The sequence below is a fragment of the Prunus persica genome, chromosome G1, assembly GCF_000346465.2.
Source record: "Prunus persica cultivar Lovell chromosome G1, Prunus_persica_NCBIv2, whole genome shotgun sequence".
NCBI lineage: Eukaryota > Viridiplantae > Streptophyta > Magnoliopsida > Rosales > Rosaceae > Prunus > Prunus persica.
The window spans coordinates 28,911,536-28,926,121 of record NC_034009.1 but is presented as its reverse complement, the minus strand read 5'-3'; the positions used below and the strand labels follow the sequence as shown (position 1 = coordinate 28,926,121).

Below are 14,586 nucleotides of genomic sequence, written 5' to 3'. Positions count from 1 at the left end.
GTATATTATTTCAAATACTTTATGTTTTGATATGTACCCATATGTGTCGTGGCGGACCTATTAAGACACAAGGAGGTGCTTCAAATTGCCCATTTGCTCAGCTGGTGGTGGTGCACTCCAGGTGTACAAATTACCTTATTTCTATTTTCAGCATTTAAGTAAATGTCTTTGTCCTTTTACTTTCATTTATTTTTATATTACTTCATTTACTTAAATTTACAATGTAAATAAGGAAGTACCCCCTATTTAGATTTAAATAAAAATACTATAAAATTAAATTCCCATAAAATCAAAATATGAAAAATCGGTTTTAGTGCAAAATACGATTTAGACTAAAAATGATGGCTCATTAAGTCAATATATACTTCATACTAAAATCCCATAAAATCAAGTTTTCTTATTTGATGTGTAAGGAATAAAAGCCGCCAAAAATTATCTTGAGAAAATGATTATTCCGAAAAATCATTTTTCATATTTAGTCAATATGTTTACATAAAACATTTTTTCTTGTATGATATGAATACATGAAGGGACCTAAAGTTTTTTTAGTTTGTGAAAATTTGATTTTTTTTTTCCTTTCTATTGGGTTTAATGGGGGAAAAAGCTTTAAAGATATTTGCTAAATCGCTACTCTTTGTCTATCTCTTGCAATTTTTCTTGCTTAGAATGTATTTGTCTATCTCTTTGTCGAAGACAATTATGATTACAATCAATAAGTAATATAATTCTTGACATATGTATATATACTATTTTGAATTCGTATATCTTGTGAGTTCGAATTTTTAATTATTTATAATTTGTAAAAGGTCCCCCACACACATGAAATTATGGCTTCGCCACTGATTTACGTAGTACATATAACATTATATATATTTAACACAAAGTTTATTAATGTTCTCTTATTCTCTGCATGTGAGACAATATCGCTCCAAGATTCAGAGCACCCACGTCCCAGGGACGAATAATCCACTATGACTTTGCGTTGAGGATTGTAGCCCGTGATGATCTGTTACTTCAGGAGGATTGTAGCTGTAAACGTATCCCACATAGAAAGATAACAAAATTTATTTATTTAATTTTTATAAAAAAAAACAGATGCAAGGAATTAATGCAATTTGATTAAACGACCCTTTAGCTATAAGATATATGGTTACCCGATCTGCAATGTATTGTTGCATTGTGAATGATCAAGGACTCCCTCAAATTGAGCAGCCTGGTGGTGGCTGCTATTTGGAACATTTTGATTTTGCTCCTTAGTTGTCCTTGAATATCTTTCAATGGTTGCGTCACATTCCTCCAGCTGCCCAATTTACATGAAAATTTAGACCCAAAATGTATAGCTATTTGAAAACCACTACAAAAAAATGTTGGCAATAGTCACTTTTTTCGGGTTACTTTTGTAGATTATTGATCGCGTTTTCACGTGACTAAAAGCTTTAGTATAAGGAGAGAAGACATGAATTTGTTTTGATTAATGGAAAATAGAAATGAATATTGGTCAAGTAGCTGAGCATGGGTTGAGCTTGAATGTATATTTACCTTCCTTCTCAGTTCATGGTTTGCTTCCAGCAGCATCTGTTCCTGCACAATTAATTCTTGAAAGACTTGGTAACATAATTCACCAAAAAGAAAGCGCAAAGAACAGAAAATACTTGGTAACAAAAATTAGATAGTCTGTGCATATATATATTAACCTTCCTCAGTAGATCAGAAATCTGCCCATGCATAACTTGGGTCTGCAAACAAATAAATATATAGCAAATTGTTACCATTTAAAATAAATAATATATATATATATATATAAAAGTAATAGTTTAAACTATAATGGGGAGGGAGTTTCTCACACAAATACTACCAATGTGCTATGGTGGTTTGAACTTGAGATTACTAGTCTGCAAATCAAACCCTTTTTGTACTGAGCTAGACTCCATTGAAAACTGATACATGTGCTAATTAATTTGGAGCAGGTTTTGAAAATATACGTACCTTTGTTGACCTGATTTGCCTCAAGGACATGTCGAGTTGATTCTCAAGCTGCTGGAGCTCCTTGGTGCCTAAATGACCCAAATCTTCCCCAAGAAAATTTCTAAAAAGAATTCCAAGAAAATGAACACTCAATATAATTATATGACCTACATAACAAGAAGGGTGCTTTGCAAACAAGTTTCTAATTCTATCAAATTGTTGATCATATATACCTCTGCGTGCGCTGTAGGACCTCTACTTTTGCTTTTAGGTTCAAATAATCTTGGTATCTGCTCTGCTTGTGAACATGCCAGAGAAGTTCAACTACTTATGTCAAAAATCAGTGAGGCAGTTTTGTGGAGAAATTTAACTCCATTACCCGGCACATGGATCAGCCAAACCAAGAAATTAAGGTCCGTTTAATAATTATTTCAATTTTAGTTTTTATTTTTTATTTTTTTGTGCTAGAGAATAGAAGAAAAAGAGGGAGAATGGAAGTGAGAATCAGAGTGAAGATGGAATTGAGAGGAAGGAGTAAAAAATGTGAAAATAAAAACTAAAACTAAAATCTATTTGAAATAGTTTTTACTTTTGTTACTGTTCCCTCCGATCCTCTCATCCTCTTATCCTCTCTCTCAATCATCATCACTCCAATTCTCATTCTCATTTTCCTCTATAGTCTACATATAAATTAGAAACTAAAAACTAAAATTGAAATAGTTATCAAACGAGCCCTAAAGTTGTTCCTAAACAGATTGAGAGTACTATTGGATAATTAAGAAATTTATAGGCATATAGGTTGCTTTATATGCTTCTTAAAGTTAAAGCTAATTAATACAATAGACAAACTATCGACAACCTGTGAATCCTGAGCAGGTTGACTCGCTTCCAGTGCACTATAACTGCATCTTTGATACCTCTCAAGTGTCTTCTCCATGCTGAAATGAAAATGAAAGCAGGCAAGGATTGTAGGAAATTATCAGAATGCAAATTCAAAAGAGCAAAGAGGGCACATGCACTCTGTACATTCACGTGCTAGGAAAGTAAAAAAAGCCCAAATCATGTCACAATAAAGTTAGTACCATTCAAGCCTTGATATCTTATCTTGAGAATTGTACGAGAGGAAAATAATGGGAGTTGAAACCATAAAAATAAAATTTTACAAGAGCTATAATTGCATTTTAATATTAGGCATGCTACACATCAAGGGAAGGAACACCATTGAAATTCTCATGAAAATAAGCGACTGGGAGGAGAGTTTATAAGCTTATAAGATTGTGATATAGTTTGTTGGTGCTTTTCCTAACATAATTTAAAGCTTGATTGAGTTTGAAACTTCAAATCTCTATTCCTTATTACTTGGTTTTGTAAGGTGTACACACTGAGGTTACACCAATATGTTTCTTTATCCATTCGGGGTGCGTTTATCATACTGCGAATACGAACATCGATTCATATACGAATCTATTAACCTAGGTTACTAGACGTTTGTCAACTTAATTAGAGAAATACTTGTACCAGTTAAACTTCAGAGTAAGGTCATTACAGGTAATCAAAGGGCTAGCTACGTTTCTTGAACCAAAAAGAAAAGGACCTATACATACATATACATACATACTTATATATATATTCTGACAACCCTCGATCCTCACATATACAGTTAATTCATTATGAAAGATATCCTTCTTAGTAACTTAATTAGGGAGAATCTTGATTATGCACCCCTTAGAAAGAATCTTGATTAGTACGAATATGTGCAATCCATTGAATAATTTACAAAAGAAACTCAGAATTGATCATATCAACCATTAAAAATATTTGATTAGATCTTCTCAAGTACACATTTAGTGATATAATAATCAATTCTGGAAATGGTCTCACGGGTTCAATTCATACAAGCAAGAAGCCTTAAAATGAAGAGAAAAAAAACCCATCTCGAATTCCATACGCAAACAATTTCTGTAATATTAAGGCACCCTTTACCTTGCAACGCACCCAAGTTCCCTAAAAATTACGCTGCATTTTTTGTTATTATAAATATGAAAAAATTCATAACAAAAACACAAAGAAACTCTCATATATATATATATAATATCGACGTACCTAGAGCCGCTGCAGAACTCATAGAGCTTGCCGCGGGTGGAGAAGACGATAAGAGCAACCTCAGCATCACACAGAACTGAGAGCTCGTACGCCTTCTTTAGCAACCCATTTCGTCTTTTTGCGAATGTCACCTGTTGGTTTATTTTGTTCTCGATCCTCTTCAGCTCTACCTTCCCTCTTCCCATTATTAATTTCTGAATTTCTAAATTATGTATATTATAATATAAATATGGTACTAGGTTTTGTTTTCTTTTATTCTTGCGCGCTCTTTAGGGTAAGCTAAGTTCGGCTTTTTAGAGAGAGAGAGAGAGAGAGAGAGAGAGAGAGAGAGAGAGAGAGAGAGAGAGCAAGCTTTTTTAGGAACTTTAATTTGTTACCTCTTTGTTGGTTGGGTGTTCCTTAGCTTTGCTTAAGAGAACATAGAAAAGGAATCATAAGCAGACTGAGTTGCTTTCTTTTTGGGTTTTCTTTTTAGAAGATGAAGCAGGTTTTCATTCATTTTTAGCTGTCTATTACATTAAATGACAGCAATGTCAACTCCATCTTGGTCATTCCTAACTTTAGGGTTTCTACTACGTGTCGATGGGAGAATGGCCTGGGGACTCCTGTAGAATACCAAAGCCTAGTCCAAGATATTTTTTTCTTCCCTTTAATGGACGGCATACTACAACATGTCTAGTCTTATAGTTAGCGAGTCTATCAATATGAATCGTACATTTCACCTATACATTCACAGCTTAATTAACAACGCAATATGGCTGAGAATAAAAGAAACAGAGAAACTTGTGTGAAAGAGGAATAATATTGTTTTGCTATCCTCGGTCAATCATATTATGCGAAGTGAAAAAATTATCGCATGTGGCATACCGTAATTAACCTAAGATAACACTACTTTGTTATATTCTTATTCTACACAAGTGTTTCTCTTTCAGAAAAGAAGATGGTCATTATGGGAATGTAACTCCAATTGATAGAGAGTTAAAAACCTACTTCAGTTCTTTTTTTTATACCTGAAACAGACAAAAAAGAAGAATATATAATTTTAAAAAAAAAGAACTTTAGGGCAAGTGCAAGCCTTGATGAGACATCAAAACCAAAGGCTATCAGCATAAATACAGACGATCGACAGCCCAACAAACTATTTTGTGGGGAGGTCTAGCTATATATTAGCATCCCTAATCCCTAGCCACATGGTTCATTGACCGACCTCCAAAGCTCCTCCAAAATTATATTCGAATTTGAACACACACACACACACATGTATATTAATTTATATAGACCATACCTTTCTTTGCTTTAGCATATGCCAAGCATCATGTTACTTATGATCCAACCAAACATACCTAGCTAAGCTACGAGTCTAGGACTTTGATGAAAAGAAAACGAAAGCAAATATGAGGTCGTCATTGTCATTGTCGAGATTAAAGAGGAGCACTTAAAACGTGTCTGACTCTGACTGGTCAATATATAGGGCAAGCTCTACTGGGCAGGGGCCATGCAAATGTGGGATGGGATGGGATGGAATGACATGTCGCTTTTTCTTCCCAGATTCAAGTAACCGCGGTAACATTTTTAACACGTGTCCACTTCTCAAGCCTCAAGGGTAAAACCCTAAACTAGAAATTTTGTATTTGATTACAATGAGTTGGGCCAAATAAACTTGAAATTTGAAAATATTCTCGAGTCTTTTCTCTTGAGCTCGTTTGGGACAAACTGAAACCCAGTCAGTTGGTCTCTTTTCAGTCCAAAAAGAAGAAGCCCAAGTTTTTTTTTTTCTTTTTTTTTTTCTATACATAATACAAGCAGCAGATATTAGTGAAGGTGGGAGGAAATGAATCAGAATTCAACAATCTTGACTTGTATATATGCAGATGATCAAAACAGGGACCAGAAAGAAGAAAAAAGAAGAAGAGAAGTTTGAGTTTATCTGCTCGTGCCTCATGCGCAAGTAGAAGATATCCTTTACAGATATTTGAGAGGGAACAAAACACAAGAGGACACCACCAAGTGATTCTCAAAATCATGCTGCCCAAAACAAGATAGGAGACACGAGTGACGTCTTTTTCTAAGTCACATAGAGAGAGAGAGAGAGAGAGAGAGAGAGAGAGAGAGAGAGCAAAGTCTTTCCAAGAGACAGAGAGGGTTGGATTGAAACTCGGATGTGAATGTGGATATTATGCAGGCAGATTCTTTTTAGGAGATAGATAGCACTATCTGTGAACCCAGTTTGGCCACGTTTAATCTAATAACTAGGGGTATGTCCAATGTCTGAGAATACTCAAAATTTTATTTTTTGAAAGGGGGTCAAAGAATACTTTGGTTCATCTACATTTATAAAATCCTTCCTCTAGATTCAAGTTGTTGGGTTCCATTCCATGCACATCTCACAGAGACAATATGCGTCTTATTATCCACTGTTCTTATCTTATCTAAATCCCTTTTCTTCTCCTAAAGAAAACTTTTGGGTAACTGGCAAGCCCAGATTGATTGAGAGAGAGCACCCATTTGGATTAGAATATTGCTTGCCAGCAATAAGACTTTTGAGGACACTATGGCCTATGGGGTGAGACTGGGGAACATTTTAGGGTACTGTCCCATACTGTCTTACCAACTCTAGCAAAGTTGGGTTTGGTGGGGCCATCAATTGGGCCTTTCTTCCCTCAGCCTCAAGACTCTAAACCCTCGATATATGGGTATCTCAAAAAAGCCCTATATTTTGCTATAAGTTTGAATTTTGATCAATCAACCCCTTACTGTTTGACAAAATAAGATGCTTTTACGTTGTTACATTGTGAATCTAGCTATTGATCATGTTGATTCACGTCGTTTGATTGTGAATATGAACTATTATCATGTTGATTCATGTCATTTGATTGTGAATCTGAACTATTAATCATGTTAATTCTTGATTGAATATGAACTATTAATCATGTTAATTCTTGACCGAACATGTATGTATGTGACAATAAGTATAGCTACTTCATTTTATTTGATTCAAAGTGACAACTAGGAGTGAAATAGAGGGCAGGGAGAGATGGGACTGATGTGGGAAAACGAAGGCCATGAAAGGTAACTTTTAGAATGCATGGTGCACAATAAAAGAAAGCTACAAAACATGTTGAACACAGAAATCTATCCAAGATTATACAGGATTGGCTAGAGGAGATGGATACGCAACTTTCTGGCGAGTCACGACAAGCATCATCTATGACAGTCGGCCTAACAGTCCATATTTGTGTGGCTTAGTCCAATGAAATTTTGAGTTTTTCTTCGTGTAGGACCTTCACGAGCCTCAGATATGGAGCATATATAATTATAAGTACGCCTGGAAAATGCGCTTCATCACTTCTTGCAATTACTTTTGCCCCTACAGAAGATACCAGCTCTGCATTTCTGCTAAAAAACAATTGTAGAAAAAAGTTGTGGTGTTGAAAATGACATGAAATTAATGTAAAGTTACCATCAACCTGGTTCTCGTGAGTTCAACTATGGTGCATCTTATCTGAATTCATGGCAGACTGGCCATGCATAGGACCAGACTCTTAATCCGTTGCCAAATATTGTTTTTAATTGGTAGGACCAGATAAGAAAGAAATTAATTCACGATCTTCTTTGCCATGCTCTTGCAACCGTTGATTTTAATAGGGTACAAGATGATTATATTCTAGTTTTTTATGGATCGAGATGGAAAAGCTCAAGTGGCATGGAATGAATGAAATGACACAAGATTTTGAGTAAATATGCAATCTGAAACAAAATTCTGAATTTTATTTGAAAGAAAAACAAGAGCATTAAGGTTGAGACATTCATAAATCTCGACAAAAATTAATTTTAACCATACCATTATTTGTAATAAATCTTTCATATTTATTTTACCGCCACCAAGACATTGACTAATTAAAAACCCCATAAACAATCTTACTTAGGAGAACCATCAAGAATCAAAATCATCCTCGGAGGCATGAGGACTTGAAAATCTTCTAGGTATTTGATAAATCAAAGTTGGTCTTTAATTGGTAGATATTGACATGATCATGCAAATGAATGGGTTACGTGTGAACTTTTGGTTCGTAAAATGCACACGTGTGCTCGCAGCCACACGCACACTACCGGCTGCCCCAAACACCAAGGAATGGGGGAAGAAATCAATGTGTGCAAGTTCTGTTGGTAATGGGCCAAATCAATTGGCTAACCGAGGAGCACAAAAAAGAGAAAAGTAAAGATGAAAGCTGTTCATGTCTACTTTACGCACTAAAAGGCCTCTCCACGATATTTCTTTTTCCCCTTTGGTGGGACTTGGAAAACATATTACACACCACTTTGGATTTTTCATACAAAAGTTTGTCTAGTCATTGTAAGTTACAAGGTTGAAGCAAGGTTATGATCCACTGATATATCATATACATATATATATATATATATGTGTGAGACAATTTCGATCGGTCGAAAATGCTAATGTCATTCGTTTATTACATCAATAATAATTTATAGCTGACGATTATGTTCAGTATTGCCATTAATCCTACTTCTTTTGAGCATTTAATCCTACTTGTTTAGGTTCCAATTATAAATTTGATAAATTCTACATTTCAATAAGATTGATTAGATGGTATTTCAACCTTAATCACCTTTTTAAGTGAGGCAAAATTAGGAGTCCATCATTGTGTGGTGAACTTTATGCTAACCCTCTTAGCCCATCTGCCACATGATAGTTAATCCATTTCAAATTTGATGATCAATGGCTAAGTTGTAGATTAACCAATAACTTTTAGATTTGCTTGAAGGAGGAGGCAGGCAGATCTTACAAGGCCATATAAATGAGGAGGCAGCCAAATATTACTGGGCCAGAGCTAATCTAAGCCAGTCAAAAATTACATGGCCAACAAGAAGCTTTTTATTTATATTTTTTATTTATTAAAGAGTGACTTCCAAGCACACAAAAGTTGGGTGGCATCTACCAAATTCTCCAAATCTATAATGACATGCACATAAAAGTCAGCAAACATTACATGCCTATAGCCCCATAGGCCATGGCCAACACCCACTTGAGAGCCAAATTCCCACCTTAAGGATTAGAAGCCCTAGAATCCAAGGCAACACAGGTTCTTTACCCTGCCCCACCATTCCCAGCACAAACTCCTCTGGTTTTATTTCACAGTCTCATCACAAGGATAATATTCGAAGCTTTTTTTACTTTAGTAGGGAGGAATCTCTCAAATAAGTTTATTTGAAATTACTCTTGTAGTATTTATCCCGCATGGTATTTCAATGATCCAAAACTATATATATACCCCACTCTCTTCTATTACTAAAGCACCAAAATTCACATCAATGTGGGGTTCATCCAAAAACACCTCCATCATATATAATTTACATGCATATCAATATTAAAGAGACACACAACAATTGATGATTATTTTAAAGCCAGCTTCCCACTACTAGCAATCATTTCAAACCCATCAATCTCTCCACAATCTCACAAAACCCTCCTTTTATGCTACCATCTCTCAGCTTCCCTCCCTCCGTTAAATACCTTCAACACCAGTGACATAAAATTCAAACAACTGGTTGCAAAAACAGACACTTATTTTTCAAGGTCTCTTAACCATGTCCAGCATTAGTACAGGGGTGCTCTCAGCTGACCCTGCAGCTGATAAGATACACAAGAAATCCTTCCACCGAAGGAACGATTCGGGTGAGCTCGATGTATTTGAAGCTGCAAGGTACTTCTCTGGATACAATGAAGCTCCCAGCAGCCATAACAACAACACCAACACGTCGACGTTTTCGCAGAAGATGATGAAAGAAGACAGATCATGGAGAGGAGGCAGAATTAGCCTTGACATTCCTATTAGACACATGCTTCATCATCCTCAACAGCACCCTCATCATCATCACCATCATCATCATGTGGTGGTGGAAAAGCAAAACGTCAAAGACAAGAAATACAAGCAGCCGAGCTCTCCAGGTGGGAGACTAGCTAGCTTCTTGAATTCTTTGTTCAACCAATCAGCATCTAAGAAGAAGAAGTCAAAATCCAGTACCACGCAGTCCATGAAAGACCATCATGAGGAGGAGAGTCCTGGTGGAAGGAGGAGAAGGAGGAGCAGCATTAGTCATTTTCGAAGCTCGAGCACCGCAGATGCCAAGTCCATATATTCTTCATCAAGTTCAGGTTTCAGAACACCTCCTCCGTACAATTATGGACAAACAGCAGCCTCAAAGAGCTGCAAAGACTTGAGAAGCTATTCAGATCACAAGCAGCAAAACCTGCAGCAGCAGGTGGTGTCTTTGTCAAAGTACAATACTAATGGACAAGTAAAATCCACAGCAGCCTTGCAATATGAGGAGGTGGTCCTGGATGACAAGAAATCAAACAGAGAACTGTCTTGGTTGGATCACGAGAAATTCAAATACAGTAATGGGTTGTCAGAGAAGTACAAGATTAGTTCAGATCAGGATCACAAGGGGTTGCTCAAAAGGCTCAGTGAGGTTGTTGATGATGATGATTATGATGAAGGTGCAGATAGTGATTCAAGCTCTGATCTTTTTGAGTTGCAGAACTATGACTTGGGTTGTTACTCAAGCGGCTTGCCCGTGTATGAAACTACAAATGTGGAGAACATCAAGATCAGATCATCAGGAACACCAATTTCCAATGCCTCATCCTGATGTTTAATATTTATTCCATTACCAGTTGATATGTGACATGGTATAAAATTATGTTAGATATTGGATTATGCATTTGTGGTTGAGAGAAGGAAATTGAATTTCCTAGATTTTGCTTCTTTGTTTTTATTTATCTTATCTTCTCTCTGAAAGTTAATCTTCCAATGTTTTTTTCTCTGTATGTACAGTTCAGAATGTTTGTTTGTCTTTTGCTTTTTTTACTTTACTTTTGGAGCTATTATAGATCAAGCCTCCTCAGCCATTTCTGTTATATAAAGTGTTGGAAAATCAGAAGCCCTCAGCAGCAGTGCACCAGTTTGGTGGGGCTTGACTATTGCCTAGATTAGGTTGTGCCATGCCAAATTTCCTCCCATGAATCCATGATCATATAATATTCAATTCATATGAGATGTTCCACTACATTTAGGGAGAAACAAGGCATCATCACTCACACCATGTGAACTGCATACCTCTTAGCACTTTTCATCATGATCACTTTGGGCAACAACAACAAGCGCAATCATGTATATACTGTTAATTATTTTGTGGGTTCTCATCAGCTCTGCATGTGAATATTTACTGGGGGCTACTGGCCGTGGTTTGTAGTGTTATTTAGTGTTCACGCACTATGTTTAAATATTATCGTTTTTGACAAGACTCAAGTGATTAAATGCATTTACTCCAATACATAAGAGGTTCTAAATTTGTTTTCTTCCTTCCCTAATATCAATTGCATCAAAAAATTTAAATAAAAAAAAGGTTGTCTTTTCTGTAAACATTATAAGTAAATTTAGGTTATATACCGAGATGAAACTCCAATGTGGCATGCAGATGATACATCGCTGTCACAGACATGGGGGCACATAGGATTGATAGTAAGTGGAGTTGATTTCATGGAGGAATGTGAAAAAGCATTAAAGTTTAACATCCTCACTGCAGGCACACCGAACTTTTGTCTGCCTAAACTTCAAATAATTGATGTGATCAAATACATTTCTGTCTAATCAAATGATCAGCAATGAAAGGCAACTAAGCCTAAGGCCTTAATCTATTTCTATCAGTATTAGGGCTAATATCTAGATTCTAGAGCCCTAGACAAAGCCAAATTGAACGTCCTTTTAAGATCAGTTCAGGATAATGATTCAAACTAATGGAGCCAAAAACTTTTCAATACATTCTGCTTTAATTTTTTTTTTCTTGGTACTGAGGCAACATCCACAAAAACCAATTTTAAGACCTAAGAGCATGTACAGCGCCAGGGGTTGGCCCAGGCAAAAGGCAAAAATCAGCCCAAGTCCAGCTCCAGCGCGCGCAAAGCAGCCCGGGCAAGCTGCGGGTCCCACGAGCCCGGGCAGGCCCAAGGGCGAAAATCGACTGGGCTCGAGCCCGAGTTCAGGTGACGTCAGCGCTGACGTCACCACCAACGGTTACATGCCACGTGTCGGAACCGGGTGGCTCCGATTGGATTTTTTTCAGAAATCCTACGGTTCTCATTTTTTTGGCCAAAAAAATTTTAAAAAAATCCGAAAAAATCCGAAAAAATTCTGAAATTTTTTTTTAAAAAAATACCAAAAATGTATGTATTTTTTCCCTATAAATACCTAACCATTTTATCTACTTTCAACACCAAATCTTCATACAATTTCTTCTCCATACAATATTTTCTACTCTCCACTCACATAATTCATTTTCCACACCAAATCTCCATACAAACTCATCTCCTTCCAATATTTTTTACTCTCTACTCATATTTTCCACTTTCCACACCAATTCCATACAAACTCTTCTCCTTCTAATATTTTTTACTATCCACTCACATTTTTGTACTACTTTCCATTTGTAGAAAATAAACAAATGGCATCTTCTGTTGAAATCGGAGGCTCGTGGTCAACCCAGGAAGATATTGCGTTGTGCGAGTCTTGGGTGAACGTTAGTCATGACCCTATCACGGGCAATGAGATGAAGTTCCATCATATGTGGAGCAAAATTCATGGAGAATTTTGTCAAAGATCGGGTTCCATTCGGACCGAAATGGCTTTGTCTAGTAGATGGAAAATTCTAAACAAAGAGTTAGGGAAATGGAGAAATGCCTTGACAAAAGCAAAGGAGAACATTCGGAGCGGTGCGAATCTTTCCGATGAGGTAAAATATTTTTAATTGTCATTTTAATCAATTTAATGTAACTTTTTTTTATTGCATATTCTATTTCTTTTTGTTGCACAATGTTTATTTTATTTTTGCATTTCCTAATTGGATTTATTTATTTACATAATCAATTTTATTCTTGCATTTCAAATATGTTTATAATTTCATGCATAATCTTTATTTTTTGTTTTTGCATTTTCAATTTGTCTATATTTATTTACATAATCAATTTTATTCTTGCATTTCAAAATAGTTTATAATTTCTTGCATTGTATATTTTTTTAATGCACTTCCAATTATTTATTTTGAATAGATCATACAAGCACAAATGTGGTTCGGTGCCATGGGACAAGGGAAAAAAAGTTTTGTGCATTTCCAATGTTGGGAAATTGTCAAGGATTGTTCCAGATTCAAAATTATTCTTACCGCACCCCCGGTTGTGTTGCATGAGACGCCGCTCCACGAATCGCCATTAACCGATTCACCATTGGACTCCCCAATGGAAACGGAGTCACCACTCCCACGTCCGCCGAGACCTATTGGGAGAAAGGCGGCAAAGGCCAAGAGAGGGGGCACTTCGAACATTGATTGTGTTCAAATATTCGAGCAAATAGCTAAGAACAACTCTCTAAGATTGGAGAGAGACTTGAGGAGAGATGAAGCGGACAAGGCACGATTGGAAGCCTTTGCAATTGAAAAGCAACATGCAAAAGAAAAAGACGAGGATGACAAAGAGATGAAAATCATGGCCATGGATACGAGCCATATGTCTCTGAAACAAAGGCCTATTGGAAACATAAACGAAGGGATGTGATGAGAAGAAAACTTTTCCATGACGACGGACCTAGCAATACGGATTGGCTAAATGATGAAAACCATTAGATTGTATTGTTGTATTTTTTTATAATTGTTGTATTTTTTTTAAATTGTTGTATTATCCTTTAATTTGTTGTATTGTTTCTTTTTTATTCAATCAAAAAAGCATTCTATAATTGGACTACTTATTAAAAACATTTGAGCATTCCTCACAAAGATTAATTAAAAACAAACCTTCATTTATTGCAAACAACACACAAAACAAACCATACATAAAAGCATAATAATAAAAAAGACCTCGCAATAATTCCACAAAACACAACACACAAAAACAAAGCATAATTAAAAAAAAAGCATAAATCCAAACAAAGCACAAATCTAGCCTTCATCCATTGTGATTGCCTTTCATCTGCCACAAGTGCTCGATCAAGTCAACTTGACGTCTTTCGTGAACATATGAAGATTGCATTTCTTGATAACGATCAATCATGGGGTTGTTGAATCGACCATCCTGAAGTAACGGTTCGGGCTCCAATGGTAGTCCATTTGGTCCTATCGGCCTTTCATATATTCTTGTCAACGCCGTGTTCATAGGATCGGGTTCAAACACCTCTGGAGCATCGTAGTCATACTCATCCTCCACAATCATGTTGTGGAGGATGATGCAAGTCATCATAATACTCCTCAGCACCTCCTCGTCTAGCATCCGAGCAGCACCCCTGATAATTGCCCAACGAGCTTGCAAGATACCGAAACACCTTTCCACGTCTTTCCTGTAACCTTCTTGAAAGGAAGCAAAGCTTCTTTCCTTCTCGGATTGGGGATTCGGAATTGTTTTCACGAATGTCGTCCACCTAGGATAAATTCCGTCGGCAAGGTAGTAGGCCC

General features: G+C 36.3%; 2 protein-coding genes across 2 annotated transcripts; one reads left to right on the top strand and one right to left on the bottom strand.

Annotated features, from left to right (window-relative positions):
* LOC18789132 (MADS-box protein CMB1) lies at positions 782–4,590 on the bottom strand. Its single transcript, XM_007221786.2, has 8 exons — positions 4,069–4,590; positions 2,825–2,903; positions 2,199–2,260; positions 1,987–2,086; positions 1,695–1,736; positions 1,540–1,581; positions 1,155–1,300; positions 782–1,029 (listed from the first exon to the last, which is right to left on the bottom strand). The coding sequence occupies exons 1-8, from the start codon at positions 4,251–4,253 to the stop codon at positions 936–938; spliced, it is 750 nt and encodes a 249-aa protein (XP_007221848.1). The 5' UTR covers positions 4,254–4,590; the 3' UTR covers positions 782–935.
* On the top strand, positions 9,378–10,945 carry LOC18788366 (protein BIG GRAIN 1-like E). The gene has a single exon (XM_020555784.1). It carries the CDS (start codon positions 9,676–9,678, stop codon positions 10,738–10,740), a length of 1,065 nt encoding a protein of 354 aa, XP_020411373.1. The 5' UTR covers positions 9,378–9,675; the 3' UTR covers positions 10,741–10,945.